General features: G+C 37.7%; 1 protein-coding gene and 2 pseudogenes across 1 annotated transcript; 1 reads left to right on the plus strand and 2 right to left on the minus strand.

Annotated features, from left to right (window-relative positions):
• Positions 1-720: 720 nt before the first annotated feature.
• LOC101298902 lies at positions 721-4,432 on the plus strand (annotated as a pseudogene).
• A 541-nt stretch (positions 4,433-4,973) lies between these two features.
• On the minus strand, positions 4,974-5,703 carry LOC101292605 (histone H3.2-like). Its single transcript, XM_004300385.1, has one exon. The coding sequence runs from the start codon at positions 5,701-5,703 to the stop codon at positions 5,293-5,295; it is 411 nt and encodes a 136-aa protein (XP_004300433.1). The 3' UTR covers positions 4,974-5,292.
• Positions 5,704-11,176: 5,473 nt separating this feature from the next.
• Positions 11,177-15,800, minus strand: part of LOC101299199 — a 6,182-nt pseudogene continuing 1,558 nt past the window's right edge.

Raw genomic sequence — 15,800 nt, forward strand, 5'->3', positions numbered from 1 at the left:
CGCTCTCTCTCTCTCTCTCTCTCTCTCTCTCTCTCTACCATCACTCTCATGCCGGCCTCTCTCTCCATTCTCACCGCTTCTTCCTCCGCTGTCACCTTCAACTGCATCACCCCCACCAACGCCACCTCCAACTGCCACGCATTTATCGACTTCGTCCTCACAAACACCACCACTCTCAACGGGCTCAAGACCCTCTTCAACATCACCCGGCCACCTCCGCACTCTCCTCAGAGCCAACAACCTCCCCTCTCGACCCGACTCGACTCACCCGTCCCCGCCGCCAGCAAGCTCCTCGACCCCTTCTCTTGCACCAAGCCTCATATCTGGGTCACCACAGACGCCGCTACCACCACCTTTCTCTCTCTACCAAGCCTTCCCACCGACCCACCACCGTCCCTCGAAATTTCAAAGGGGTAAGAAATCAAGGTAAGTTCTTCAATTTTTTTGGTTTAATTAGCATTGGTGATAGATTTATGTGTTTTTGTTTAATTTGATTTTGATTTTAATTTTGGTTAGGATGTGATTGGTATGATGGTGGTGGCATGGTGATTATTTGGTACGGTACGGTGGTGGTATATTTGGGGCAGATTGTTGGTATAAAATTGAAAGGGAGATAATGTATAGAAGTTTACTGACCCCCAGTAGAAGTTTACTGAGGGGCAGTAAATTAACTTCCACTGGGTTTACTAGGGGGCAATGAGTTTGTTTATTCGGGTAAAAATGGGTATATGTTGTGTATAATTGACATGAAATTGAAAAGGAGATATTATATTGAATTTTACTGACCCCCAGTAGAAGTTTACTGCCCCCAGTAAACTTCTACTGGGTTCACTAGGGGATAATAAAGTTGTTTATTATGGTAAGAATTGGTATTTGTTTTGTGTTGTGCCCCTGAAATTGAAAGGGAGTTATTTTTTGCAAGTTTACTGATCCCCAGTAGAAGTTTACTGGGGGGCGGTAAATTTTATTTTTTCCATATGCAGTTTATAAATGCAAGTTTTTACTATTTATATATGCAGGATGAGAAGAAGTTCAAGACATTTAGTTGTGACTTTTAAACCTGCGGTGGTGGTGGTATCTCGGGTGGTCGGAGTGAGTGGATAAAAAGCCTGCGGTGGCCTTTTTTTTAAAAAAAAAAAAAATTCAGCCTTTAGCAACGGAATACAACTATTCCGTCTCCTAAGTGGATAATATTTTTTTTTATTATAAAATAAAATCGGTCGCCTAAGTGTTTAAGAAACGAAAGTATTCAGTCTCCTAAGAACCACTTAGGTGATAGAATTTTAGATTTCGTCGCCTAAGTGTCTACCTCACCACACTTAGGCGACGGATCTTAGCCAACGGACGTTCCGTCTCCTAAGTACTTAGGAGACGAAATAATTCCGTCTCTTAAGTAATTTTTTTCAGTAGTGACCTTTTTCTATTATGAAGAAAATAATTCACATAAATATCGAACTGTCTAACTATTAAAGGGAAGATAAATTTAGTGTCTCATAATGGTAGAAACAGTTGCTTGTCTATCATCTTTGCTGCCAAACATGTCTGACTATTCATAGCACATACTATAAGAGCTTATGAATTCTCAAAGATCAATTGTATATAGTTAATTAGCTCCTCTTATATAATCTGTAGGTTTACAGTCTATGTTGTCAATGTACATGTGCAGGTGTACCTGCAAGAACAGTGGGATGGCGTGACCCTGGATTCATACGCACCAGTTTTCTGATGGAGTTGTGGCCCAAGGGGAGTGTAGGTTGAAGTTTTGTATATGATTCTCTTAAAAAATGAGTGAGATTTATTGATACTTACTAACTACATGATTTTATGCAGGTATACATACAAGCTGGGACATAGATTGTCTAATGGTACTGTTTCTACAAAGACATGATAGAACGTAAAAACACAACATCATTTATAGCGGTTCATCATGCCATCGGAGGGCATAACTACGTCCACTTGAATCTACTATCATGAGGTCTCAATGCCTTTGGTGTTACAAGTGTGAGGTAGTGAAGTTGGGATGGAGTTGGATCAGTTGAGATCCTTTCTACATATGGGAAGCCTTCTTTTTATAGCTGAGGAAAGGTTCCCTCACATTACATGTTTCCAATGTGGGACAAGGTGCACATATATCTTCTCATGGTGTTTTCTTGTGGAGCTTCGATGAGCACCTTCCCGATGTGGTATTGATGATCCATCACCATAAGGAGGTAACTCGGATGTCGATCTACCGAATATATGTCGGGGATGGGGCCCACCATGTTAGAATGGACTTAGCATTATAAGTCTTAAGGTATGACAACTTCTATAGAAAAACAGAATGAACATTGTGAGATTATTAATTGCATTATCATGATATGTTTATCTAAATGAAATGGTTAGATAAACAATGAAATACATTTGAATTATCTTGTATAACAAGATAATAGAGATAGGCTAATATTGTGGTATTTGTGTGGAACTCAAACTCTTTGATGGTTAAGAGTTTGAGCTATCCAAAATGCAGTATAAAAGGGGTCCCTGTGCACACTCTAACTTACGCCAAAAATCTAGTCTCTTTCCATCAGAGCTTTGGTACTTGAGTGCTGCGCAGAAGATCTCTTTTGGAAGCTCCTACTCACCTCTCTTCATCTCGATGGCTGCCCTCAACATTGAGCAAGGTACTACTTCTGTTCCTTGTGTATATATATATCAGTACATGTACATATATGTTGCTATATGTCTGATGCCATGATCTGATGCTTGTTTCTGTGTTCTTGTTTATATAAATGTGTTTATGATAAGTGTTTTGTCTTTATGGTTTTAGTCTAATACACCATTGTCGGAGCACGGCGTATGAGGTCGTTGATTATGCTTGGTGGGATAAGATATTCATTGTATTTACAAGTTTCCTGACTGGTCTATGGGAGAGAAGGTAGTTCCTTACTACCGACTACAGACTACAGGTACATATATATGGAGTCAAGAGTATCAGATTAAAGCATCTCCTTATCCTGGTATTCTTTACAACGTGTAGTCATTTTCGGTGACATGGTTTGAACTCCCTTTGGAACATTTACATGCTGTATTCAGAATCTTGTCCTCCTTTTCATAACTATTAACCCCTTTGCGTTCTTCTAAATAATTGCTACATTGTTCAGTGCAAATGTGGATTCGCAAACTGTTGTTATCAATGGGAATCACTTTCATGTAGCTTCTGATTTGTTCCATCTACTATTTCACCATGCAGGATGAAGCTGATGGTTTCAATGAATATAACAGTTTCCAGAGAGGAGTTCTCAACACTACTGAGCGGCTTATTCTGTACCTGAAAACATAGATAGTCTTCCATATTGGAGATATATCTTATGGAAATGGTTACCTTTCACAGTGCGACCATTTTACTGCACAGGTTGAGCCAATAGCATCAAGTGTTCCTTACATGATTGCAAGGTATCTCATTATTTGATACAGAATTGATTGGCAAGAGTTCCTCTTTCTCTACATTTGGATTTTTATTTTGCTTTCAGAGGCAACCATGAACGCGACTGGCCAGATCCGGTTCAATTTATGGGAACAATGATTCAAGAGGAGAATGCGGTGTGTTGGCTGAAAATATGTTCTATGTTCCCACCATGAACACGATAAGTTCTGGTATGAGAGTCTATTTGCATTGTCATTACAATTTACAACCCTAAATTGTTTATGACCAAGATTATCATGGTCTTATAATGCTATCGATCCAGGTACTCCACTGACTATGGCATGTTTCACTTCTGCATAGCGGACACAGAACATGATTGGAGAGAGGGAACAGAGCAGTACAAGTTCATTGACCGCTGCTTAGCATCAGTCGATAGGCAGAAGCAACCATGGCTCATTTTTTTCTTGCACGTCGAGTACGTTCTCGGATATTCTTCTTGCATCTCTTATGCAGAAGAAGGATCATTTAATGAACCGATGGCAAGGGATAGCCTTTTCAGAAGCTATGGCAAAAGTAAAAGGTTGACTTTGCCATTTATGGCCATGTACATAACTATGAAAGAACATGTCCCATATACCAGGTATATCTTTCCTCATTGTGCAATCACCATTTACAACCCTCATTTCCATTTAATCTAGATTTTAGTTGGTTTTAGTGATGCAAGTGTTATTATCCTCATGGAACAGAATATATGCACAAATGAACAGAAGCACTACTATAAGGGCAGCTTGAATGAAACAATACATGTGGTTGCTGGTGGTGCAGGAGCAAGCCTATCAACTTTTATATCCCTTCTAACCAAATGGAGTATTTTCAAAGACCAGGACCATGAATTTGTCAAGCTCACAGCTTATGATCATTTGAATTCGTTGTTCTGAGTACAAGAAGAGCAGGGATGGACAGGTGTATGACTCTTTCAGAATAACCAGAGATTATAGGGACATATTGGCTTGCACAGTTGATAGTTGACCAAGCACGACGCTGGCGTCATGAACTGGTTTAAAAGTAAATACTTGTAACAGCAATATTCCAATGTATATGGCTATATGCCAAGCAAAAGTGCACAATTGAGTGACATAGAACTCGCAAAGTTGAACATGTGTTTGTACAAATGAGTCTGAGCTTGGAACAAGTCCCTTGCTTCATTAGAATCCATAATTTCTCTTCACCTTGAGAAATGGCTGAGCTTGTATATATAAAAACTTCTGATTCCAAACAATCAAGGAAGAAAAGAAATCTCAACTCTGCAAAAGTCCATAAGTGCGTTGATTCCATTTCTCTGAAGTGTCAATAATGACACATCTTTAAAATATTGCTAATTTTTCCTTCATTCTTATCCCTTATTGTGGTTGTTACTCTCAATCGAACCCAAGATCACAAAGTAGGGTCAATTATTTTGTGCCACAAATTAACTACACTGGGTTTATAGCACCCAAAAACAACCCAATCATTCACAGCAAACTACAGCGACAAACATGTAAGCCCCAAACTCATCTACTCAGATTCAATTCGGAAATAGGTTTCCAATTCTTAAAACCCAGATTGCAAGCACAAGGTTCTATTGCATTCAACAACACATTTCTCCATCAAGAGTGCAAAATCAAAAGGCATAAAACTTAAACACAATGACTGATTTCGGATTCAAAGACAAAAGGCAAGACATAAAATTGTGGAAAATAAGCCACTTTCATTCATAACATAAACCCATTACATAACATTAAGCTTCGGATCTACATCTCTAAACAACCATCAGTACTAAACCCTAACATTTCATCGAAACCCTTAATTCCAAAGACCACTCAAACTGTACTAAACCCTTCAATTCAAGCTCAAGCACGCTCACCCCTAATGCGCCTCGCCAGCTGAATATCTTTCGGCATTATCGTAACCCTCTTGGCATGGATGGCACACAGATTGGTGTCCTCGAAGAGCCCGACGAGGTAAGCCTCCGCCGCCTCCTGCAGCGCGGCCACGGCGGAGCTCTGGAACCTCAGATCAGTCTTGAAATCCTGAGCGATTTCACGGACGAGGCGCTGGAAAGGGAGCTTGCGGATGAGGAGCTCGGTGCTCTTCTGGTACTTGCGGATCTCACGGAGCGCGACGGTTCCGGGCCTGAATCTGTGGGGCTTCTTCACTCCGCCGGTGGCCGGAGCTGACTTTCTGGCGGCCTTGGTGGCCAGCTGCTTGCGTGGGGCCTTGCCTCCGGTGGACTTGCGGGCGGTTTGCTTGGTACGGGCCATTTGGGGATTTGAGGATTTGGGAGATTTAGATTTCTAGGGTTCTCAGAGAGATTGGGAATTTTGAAATTGAAAATTGGTAGTGGGAATTTGAGTGGGTTTATAGTGGGAGTGTGGTGGGAGAGATGTAATCGGGGCCGTTGGTTTGATTTGGGAACAGACGGCCGTGGGTGGGTTTGGGTTGTTGTGGTGCGGATCGGTGACGTGGCGTGTTTGTTCTACGGGTGGGGGAGCGCGGGGTTTAAAATTTGTGCGGGAAGTGTGGATTGAGTTTGGCCGTGGATGTGGTTTGGAATGGAGGGGTGGATTTGCTGAGAGTGGTAAAGACGCGGATCGGTGATGTGGCGAGTTTGGCGTTGCGAAATGGAGATAAATATTATGGTGGGTTATGGTATATGGGCTTTTTCTGTGATTGTAATACAAAGCATGTACTTCGTGAGATACGCTTTTCACCTAATGGTAAAAATTTAAGATGCAGTGAGTTCTAACACCAATTCAAAATGAATTGGAAGATATTCTACTCCAATCCCTTTTTAATATTGGGATTTCTAAATGGTTAAACTAAATTAGATCAATTCAATGACAAAACTATAATTAGTTGAGAAAATTAGATAAAAACCCAAAATAGTAGACATCTTTTAAGATAAACTCATACATATTTTTTTTAATTTTACACCCACTCCACATAAGCAAACTTACCAAATAGAACAAATGTCTATAATTAATATATTTCTTCATTTTTCTGTTTCTCTGATTTGCCCTTCAGATGGTAGAAAGCCAAATTTGGTGTCTCTCAATTTTAGCATCAATTTGAAACTCAATACTGAGCTAAAATTTAGTTGGATTTAACTTTATCATAGTCAATTACATTCTTTAATTTCTTACATTGTTATTACTAATTACTTGAGTGTGTGTATATATATATGTTATATACAGAAGTATGTCATTTGTAATAGAATGATTCTTTTCATTCCTAAGCTCACATTTAGTGTCTCTCTACATTGCCAAAAAGTGTCTAATTGTAAGGTATATGTTCTTGTTCTTTGATTAATTTTCTTCTTTTTAGGTATATGATCATTTCCCATCATGATCGAGAAAACATTTTACTCTCAACTACTTACATTTCTAATGTACCTATTAAGTAGGGTATGATATGATAATATACCTATAAAGAAGAAATTAAACCCAAAATTGGGTTTAGGGTATAGGGTATAGGGGTTTAGGGTATAGAGTTTAGGGTATAGGGTATAGGGTATAGGGGTTTAGGGTTTAGGGTTTAGAGTTTTAAAAATCAAGTTCTTTGACAAATTAACTAAAATGGTTTTTCATCATAAAAATCCACATGTTAAAATTTGAATGGAATGAAGGGCCACATCAGAAACCATATAGTCCTACGGTAAGTCGGTAACACTGTAAAATTTATTCATTTTACTCTTATAATAAGATATTTTATTTATATTATATTCTACCTTATGTATAGATTAAATAATGAATTCCTTTCATCTAGATTTTTTCATAAAAATAAAGAAAACTACATGATTCTTGCAAATTGATTGAAAAATGTTAGTGTTAGAAGAAAAACTCATAATCAAAGTATTTAAGACAGCATCAATTAAGCTTATTTATTATGTTTATATATTATAGTTGAATGGTGACAATTGTGTAAAATTTAAAAAAAATAGGACATAATATGTATGATAATTGATACATTTTATATGTCTATCAAATAGAAAAATTAGATGAGTTTAATTTAAAACCACTCTTTAAAATTGGGTGTATATGAAAATCTCTCTAATTAGTTAAAGAGAGCCTTTAATTAATCACGATTATAGATGCTCAAATGACATGATCTTTCATAGTTAAACTAAGAAAAATAGATGATATCTTCTGTCTTGTGTCTTCTTTACAGGCGAAGCAGCCCTAGTTGCCATTTCCCACGAAAATACATAAGAGACGATATAATCTTCTATCAGGTAATCGCTTCATGAGCTTCCTCCAAATCGCCATAATCTTTCAAGGAAATCAAGGTCTCGGAATAACTGTACATACCTAGTAGAAAGGTCTTGGCATAACAATTGTATTTTACAGTATTGATGGAGCCAGATCTTAGATCTATGAAGAAAAAAGAGGTTTCCGTTAAATCGTAATCCATGAAAAATATGCCATGCTCGCATTCCCCCCAAAAACCATAAAGCTGAAAAGGAAAACCGGCTGGTAGTTCGTTACCGTAGTAGTATCTCACCCATTGTTTTTCGTCAGAATCTTTCAACACCCATACCTCCATTATTGTATCTCCTATTGACCGAGAAAGCTTTGTCACCGCACTGGCCAAACATCCTCTTAGAGAAAACAAACGGATATTCGATTCCAACAGAACAAATGCGGGAGGAGTAGGGGTCCAATAGAACTCTTCTCTCCTGAAGTCAAAAGAGACTACTCTACGATCTACTATTCTACTACGATCACGTCTTGTTGCTCTAACTCGTATCGATGTCAACCATACCGGCTTGTCGTTTATGCAGCTTAACTCACAAGGAGGGAGTGAGGATGTTTGTCGCCACCAGTTTGTGCCCAATACAAGAACATGTGTTGTCATAGATTTGGTTTCATCATGACTACTAACACATACGATCTTGTAGGTATTGGTTTCATCATCAAATCCCATACCAAACAGAAAATCGCTCTTTAGTTGGGCAAAACTAGTTTTCGGCAATCGTTGAAGTCCCATTTCTCCAAGAGGATTGACTAACATGCAATCTCCATTATTGGATCCCAAGCAAAACAAGTTGCAGAAAACAAAACGCAGAAAGCAACGAGTGGATGACGAAATAGTAATTGAATGTAAAGGTCCTAGAGGGGGGGTGAATATGTCTTTTCTAGATTTTCGTTAACTTTTATATACGAGGATGGATAACAATAACTTGTGCTATCCCAGATTCACAGGATACGAGTTTGCAGAAGATAAATTGCATCAAATAAATAAACAACACAAAGATGATTTTTACTCACAGAAACCCTGAATGCAGGGAGAAAAACTACGTGTCTGTAACTATTGAGAGAGAAAGCTTTCCACTAAGTTGAAGTAACTTCTTACAAGAATAATAGTTCTAGTTATACACTACCACAATGTTATCCTTCCTAGTCCCAAACTAGTCTAGACCTATTTCCTCTCTTGTTTCTAAGTACTTACAACATGGAACACTTTCAGAAGCCTTGTTCGTGAATTCAGCTAACCACTAGCAGATTCAACCTTAAACGCTTCTTGAGTTGGTTGCACTACACATCTCTCATGGTATGCAACGTGATATGAGTTGATGAAAGAAGTTTTGAGTTCAAGCTCTAAGGTTTATAGTCACGAAGAAGACTTAGAGCAGTATGAACAATGCAAGCTAAAACTAGACTCAACAATGAAAATGCAATAAGGCAATTTTCAACAACCATTGAGCAAAGCCAAAGCTATAGATATATATATATATATATATATATATATATGCAGACAAGGCATCAAAGATGATGAAAGCTGACCTCAATATGTTTCAGAAAGGTTTTAGACATAAGTGTTTGGCTACAATATCGAAACTGATGTAACCAAATGCAGAGTTGACACAAGCAACCTCAATAAGACAAAGATACATTTCCTAAAACATGAACGATTCAAAACATGAAGCAAAGAGGTTTCAAACCCTCTTACTCAGTCCATTAGTGGACCTTGACACAGCCGATAGCGACTGGTCTTTGAATCACACAAAGACTAGCTATGTATAGGATAATGTATCATAAAATCCAAGCTTGAGCCTTAAGCATCAAACCATTTGGTCACGGGTTGGCATAACAAAAGATCTCAACCCTTAGACTGGTTTGAGCGCCAAGGCACTTCCCATAAACTCAGTTGTCCATTTGAATTTGAAAAACAGCAAAGACCTATTAAACTAATATGACAGACTCTTTGAAAATCAGGACAAACAAAAGACTCAACACTAGGATAACAAGCGAAGCTGCTAACCTCTGTGAAAAACATATGATATGCACATGCATGTTTTACATGAGACCATAAGGGATGTTAGTGACTTCTGCAACTTGTTCTTGTTCATATGACAATAACTCCAAGTGTTTTTCATGGTAAAAGATTGCTAATTATCCTTATACCTTCAGCATGTCTGCCGTTTGTTGAGGCATTGTCCTTGTATTTCGGTGACTACAAAACCACTAATGGATGATCGTGAGAGCAACAAATAAGTCGAGGTACGTACTTGATCAGCCGTATGTGAACGTGTGTGAAGTGTAGAGAAGGAGATGGTGTTCACCATGTTTAACAAGGTCTTGGACACACATTTTATGCAACCTATTGACAGTCTCAAAAGGATATCGACTAGTGTATCAACCGGTAGCTCCATGAGCTGATTTTTCTTTGCATCCCACTACTGCTTCTTTGTCTCTTCCTCGCCATCATATCTCCAACATATTTTGTATCCCCGAATTTCTTTCAGTTCTGTTCCAACCCTGCACTCCTTTTATAATGCATATATATATATATATATATATATATATATCTCACCTATTTCGATTTGGAGAGGAAATCTAAATCCTAAACTGATCTGTGGAAAGGTATTCTGTGACTTTGTTTGACTAAGAGATGGAAGCAGGATGAGGTACTTCAGACCTATAGTTGCATGACTGTTGAATAGTAAAAAAATAATTATTATTAGAGACCATACAAGATTGCACAAATGAGAAACTACAAACTTCACTGAGAACATATAGAGGGGAAAACAAAATCGACACAGTGCATTTTAGGCATTAATGCTCTGGTATTCTGATTCAAGACACAACTCATTTCTGGATTCATATTGTGAGGATATATACACTAACTTCACAGAGCAGGCACAACAGGTGATCATTATGCTTTTTAGTATCTCGTACATGGTTTACAAGCAGAGCTTCTCTTTACTCCTACAAAGACATAAATCGATGCCTTCTAATACATGTAAGAACAAACACTCACCCACTGTACAAATGGCTCTTTACAACAATGACGCCAAAACTCCAAGTGTCAGTTATGCACAGGCACTCAAAATGCTGGCAATGACAAATTGGTCAGGTTAGATCCCTGCATCCATCATCTCACAGAAAACTTTAAGTGGTTTTATTAGAGCCCTTTTGTGCATAGCTTTTGACCATGGAGGTCCAAGAGATAACATCCTTCTCTGCATATGCCTAAACAACTCAACTGCATATTTTATTTCCCTGTAATCGAAAAAATAAAAAAATAAAAAATAGCACATTGCCTACAAAGCTGATAAATCTAATATTCAGTCTGAACTATCAGACAATGAATATCCACTGCGTTTTTAACCTCTTCCAGCGCAGCAAATGAGTCCAGAACAAATTGACATTTACAATCATCCACATATTTTCAGCGTTCGCTGTATTCTAACTATGTAATCATTGTGTTGTAATGTGTTCCCCTTTCATCATTTCAGGTTTTCAACCTTTTTGTTGGAGGAACATCTTCAGCTGTGCAACCACCCATGTCAGGAGCAGCGTCGCCTTCGTACATCTTTGCCATGATGGAAGTGTGGATGCCTTCGACCTCCTTCACCTCGTCATCATAGTCTTCGGCCTTAGCAAGCTGATTGCCATCTAGCCATTGAAAAGCTTGCTCGATTGCATCTCCAATCTTCTTCTTGTTCCCTGCGTCAAGCTTGGCAGCAATGTTTCTGATGGTGTTACTCATGATAATTGCATAGTTCTCCAAGGCATTCTTCGATTCCACCTTCTTCTTGAGCTCCTTGTCCTCTGACTTGTACCTCTCTGCTTCTTGAACCATCTTCTCAATTCGCTCCTTGGACAGTCTGCCCTTATCATCACTGACGGTGATCTGGGTCTTCTAGCCAGTAGTCTCCTCAATAGACACATTAAGAATGTCGTCACAGTTGATTTCAAAAAGGACGTACAGTGACCTGAGGTACTCCCCTTGGTGCTGTAGGAATGCCTGAAAGCACAAACTTACTGAGTAGACTGTTATCAAAGGTCGTTCGACTCTCGCCCTTAAACACTTGGATCACATTGTCCAAGTAGGTAGATAAAACCTAGTGTGGGATCCAACGATTCCTAGGGATGAGCACAGTCATCTTACCCTTAGCCTTCTCCAAACCCAAGGACAGAGGAGTGACATCTAGAAGCAATACGTCCCTCAACTTCTCGTCCTCACCACTCAAAACTGCAGCCTGCACTACGGCTCCATAAGCAACAGCTTCCTCAGGGTTAATGCTTTTGCACAGTTCCTTTCCATCGAAGAAGTCTTGCAACAATTGCTGCACTATAGGAATCCCAGTAGATCCACCAACGAGGACAATCTCAGCGACCTTTTCCTTCTTTATGTTTGCAGCTCTCAAACACTTTATAACAGGCTTTAGACACTTGTTGAACAAGTCCTTGTTCATTTCTTCAAATTTGGTGCGTGTAATGGATGATGAGAAGTTGACACCCTCAAATAGAGAGTCGATCTCAATGGAAGTCAAAGCAGTGGACGATAGAGTCCTCTTTGCTCGCTCACAAGCTGTCCACAACCTCCTAAGAGCTCTTGGGCTTTGACTGATGTCTTTTTTGTTCTTCCTCTTGAACTCCTAAACAAACTGATTCACCATCCTGTTATTCAAATCTTCATCGCCCAAATAGGTATCTCCAGTAGTAGCCAGGCCCAGCCATGTGGGCAAGACGGACCAGGCTTGAGTCCAGGGCCTCAAAATTTAGGGGCCTCAAATTTTTTTTATATAGGCCTGAAAAAAAAAAGATAGAATAAGAGTAGAAGACCTGTGCGTCTCTTACGCTTTCTTTTCAGTTCTCGCGCACATCCAAAACAATACAGAAGAAGAAGATCGCGACTCTTCAGTCCAAAAAAAAAAAAAAAGATCGCGTCTCAGAAGAAATCGTAGAAAAGAGAAGACAAACCTCCAAATCTTTGATTGAAAGGAATTAAGGAAAACATCAATTCTTAAGCTAAAACGGTACGTTCTTTTACCCTTTCATCTCTATTCTCTAAAGCTATTTCCTTTCTATTTTAAAGAAATTGTGATTTTCCTTTAGTCCTTAATGGCTTAGTATGATAATCTCTTATCTATTTTGTTTTTTTATTTGATTTGTTGAACATTGAATATAAATATATGATGATATTGAATTTGAAGCTTCACATAATGACATCCTCTTTGAATTGTTTGTATATGTTTGGACGTATGATATCTAGATATTGAAAAACACATATTCTTTGATTTCGTATTGATGTCCAGATTTTTGTAAAACACAGTATTTTATTATGGCTCATAGTAGAAAGTTCAAGTCCGGGGCTCAAAAAAGAAAAGAGAAAAAGAGGATAGAAGTTGTACATAAACCTCTAGTTGGTTCTATTAATAAGTATTTAGTACCAAGAGAAAAAGAATCAAAGCATGACGGTGAATGATCATGATGTTGAAGAGGCAAAGATTGAGGAAAATAGTGATCATGATGTTGAAGAGGAAGAGATTGAGAAAAATAGTGATCATGATGTTGAAGAGGCAGAGATTGAGGTCAATAATGATCATGATGATGTTGAAGAGGTAGAGATTGAGGTAAATAGTGATCATGATGTTGAAGAGGTAGAGATTGAGGAAAATATTGAAGATGTTCACAGTATAGAGCCAAATCAGTCAGTAGGGGAAAATAATGATATTATCAATGAAGAAAGTCACACTTCCAATTCAAGAGAAGAAGTTCTGTTTGACATGGTTGATCTAGGGAATTAGAATAAGACAAACCAAAATATTACAGATTTTTTGGTTGAAAGAGGCCCCAAAAGAGTCAATAATGTAATCCTTCCGAAAGATAAATGTGAGAGGTCTTTTTCGTTAAGTCATTACTTCAAGGAATTACCAAATGGAGAGAAACAAGATAGAAAGCGGTTGGTATATTCGGTTTCTTTGGATAAAATCTTTGCTTCTATTGTAAATTGTTTGCAAAGAAGCATCTTGTGGGGCAACTAGCTGATGAAGGCATGAATGATTGACACAACTGTAATGATCGACTTAAAAGTCATAAATGAAATAGGTATCACATTGCGGCAATGAAAAGTTGGATAGAGTTGGCAAAAAGGTTGAAAATAAAGTTAACAATTGATACAAGCGTCTGCAAGAACAGATCAATCAAGAAAAAGAACACTGGAAACAAGTATTAGAAAGAATTCTTGCAGTTGTGAAAAGACTTGCGAAAAATAATTTAGCTTTTCGTGGAGATAATGAAAAGCTATATGAGGAGAATAATGGTCTTTTCTTACAGATGATAGAACTGCTTGCTGAAGTTGATCTGAGTATAAAAAAAACATGTTGGACGTATTAAATAAGGTGAGGTTCAGTATCATTATTTGAGTCACAAAATTCAAAATGAAATTATTTAATTGTTGGCATGTGAGGTGAAAAGCTCAATTATCAGCAGAATCAAAGAAGCCAAATATTTTTCAGTTATTCTTGACTGTACTCCAGATGCAAGTTGAGGAACAAATGTCTCTTGTAATAAGAATTGTCAATGTTTCGGCTACTTTAGTTGTGGTTGAAGAATATTTTTTAGGCTTCTTGAAGGTTGCTGACACATCAGGTCTTGGACTACTTAATGAACTTCTAAATGAATTGAAGACTCTTGGACTTGATGTAAGTGATATGAGAGGACAAGGGTACCGTATGACAATGGATCTAACATGAAAGGTAAAAATAAAGGTGTGCAAAGTAGACTACTTGAAATAAATCTAAGAGCATTTTACACACCTTGTGCTTGTCATTCTCTAAACCTTGTGCTTTTTGATATGGCTCATTGTTGTCCCAAAGCTGAGTCTTTCTTTGGTGTAGTGCAACGATTATACTGTTTGTTTACAGCTTCTACAAAAAGATGGCAGGTTTCTAAAAAGCATGTGATAGGTCTCACTTTAAAACCATTATCAGAAACTCATTGGGAAAGTCGTGTGGAGAGTATTAAAGCAATAAGGTATCAAACTCCACAAATAAGATAGGTTTAGATGCATATTGTGAACAACAAAAAAGAAGATGCCAAGGCAAAAAGTGATGTTGATGCTTTGGCAAAATATAATCTTCAAAATTTTGAGTTCTTGTTGGGAATGATTATATGGTATGAGTTGTTATATGTGGTTAACAACGTCAGCAATGTTCTGCAAACTAAAGATATGCATATTGATACAGCCATCAAAGAATTGGAACGTCTTCTTTCTTTTCTTCAAAAGTTCAAAGAAACCAGGTTTGAGGAATCTTTGATTGAAGCTAAAGAGATTGCAAGTGAGATGGAGATTGAACTGATATTCATGGAAAAACGGACAATTCACATAAAAAGACAATTTGATGAAAACTCTACTGAAGGGGTGATACAATTAGCTACAGAATCCTTCAAAACTAACTACTTTCTCTACATAGTTGATCAAGCTATTTCTTCATTCAAAACCAGATTAGAACTATATACATTATATTTAATTTTTAGTTAAGGAGCATGATATTTATATAAGTTATTGATTTTTTATTTTTTTAAACCAGGTTTGAACAATTTAAGACATATGAAGAAAATTTTGGACTTTTGTTTGATTTGGATCAGTTAAGGTTTGCTGATAGAGATACATTGAAGAGCTTTTGTGCTAAGCTCCTAAATATATTGAAGCATGGCGAGATTTCTGATCTTAATGAGGATGACTTATTTCATGACTTGCGAATGTTATGTCAAGATTTACCCATTGAAACAAAAAAAGCAATATATGTGTTGAATTATATAAAAGATGTGGATGGTTGCTATCCACATGCTTCGATTGCTTATAGGATTCTGCTAACCATACCAGTCACAGTTGCCTCTGCAGAAAGAAGTTTTTCAAAGTTGAAATTGATCAAAACTTACCTTCGGTCTACTATGTCACAAGAAAGATTGAGTGGTTTGGCTATGATATCTATAGAAAAAGACATAGTTGAAAAACTTGATTATGCAAATTTGATTAGTACCTTTGCATCTAAAAATGCAAGGCGAATTATATTTCAGTGATACTTTTATATTGTGGTATGATTTTTTGTGTAATATTTTTTTTT

This window comes from Fragaria vesca, linkage group LG5 (genome assembly GCF_000184155.1).
Source record: "Fragaria vesca subsp. vesca linkage group LG5, FraVesHawaii_1.0, whole genome shotgun sequence".
In the NCBI taxonomy this organism is placed as follows: domain Eukaryota; kingdom Viridiplantae; phylum Streptophyta; class Magnoliopsida; order Rosales; family Rosaceae; genus Fragaria; species Fragaria vesca.

Coding starts and splice junctions, on each gene's coding strand:
- LOC101292605 (XM_004300385.1), bottom strand. CDS start 5,703: ATGGCCCGTACCAAGCAAACCGCCCGCAAGTCCACCGGAGGCAAGGCC.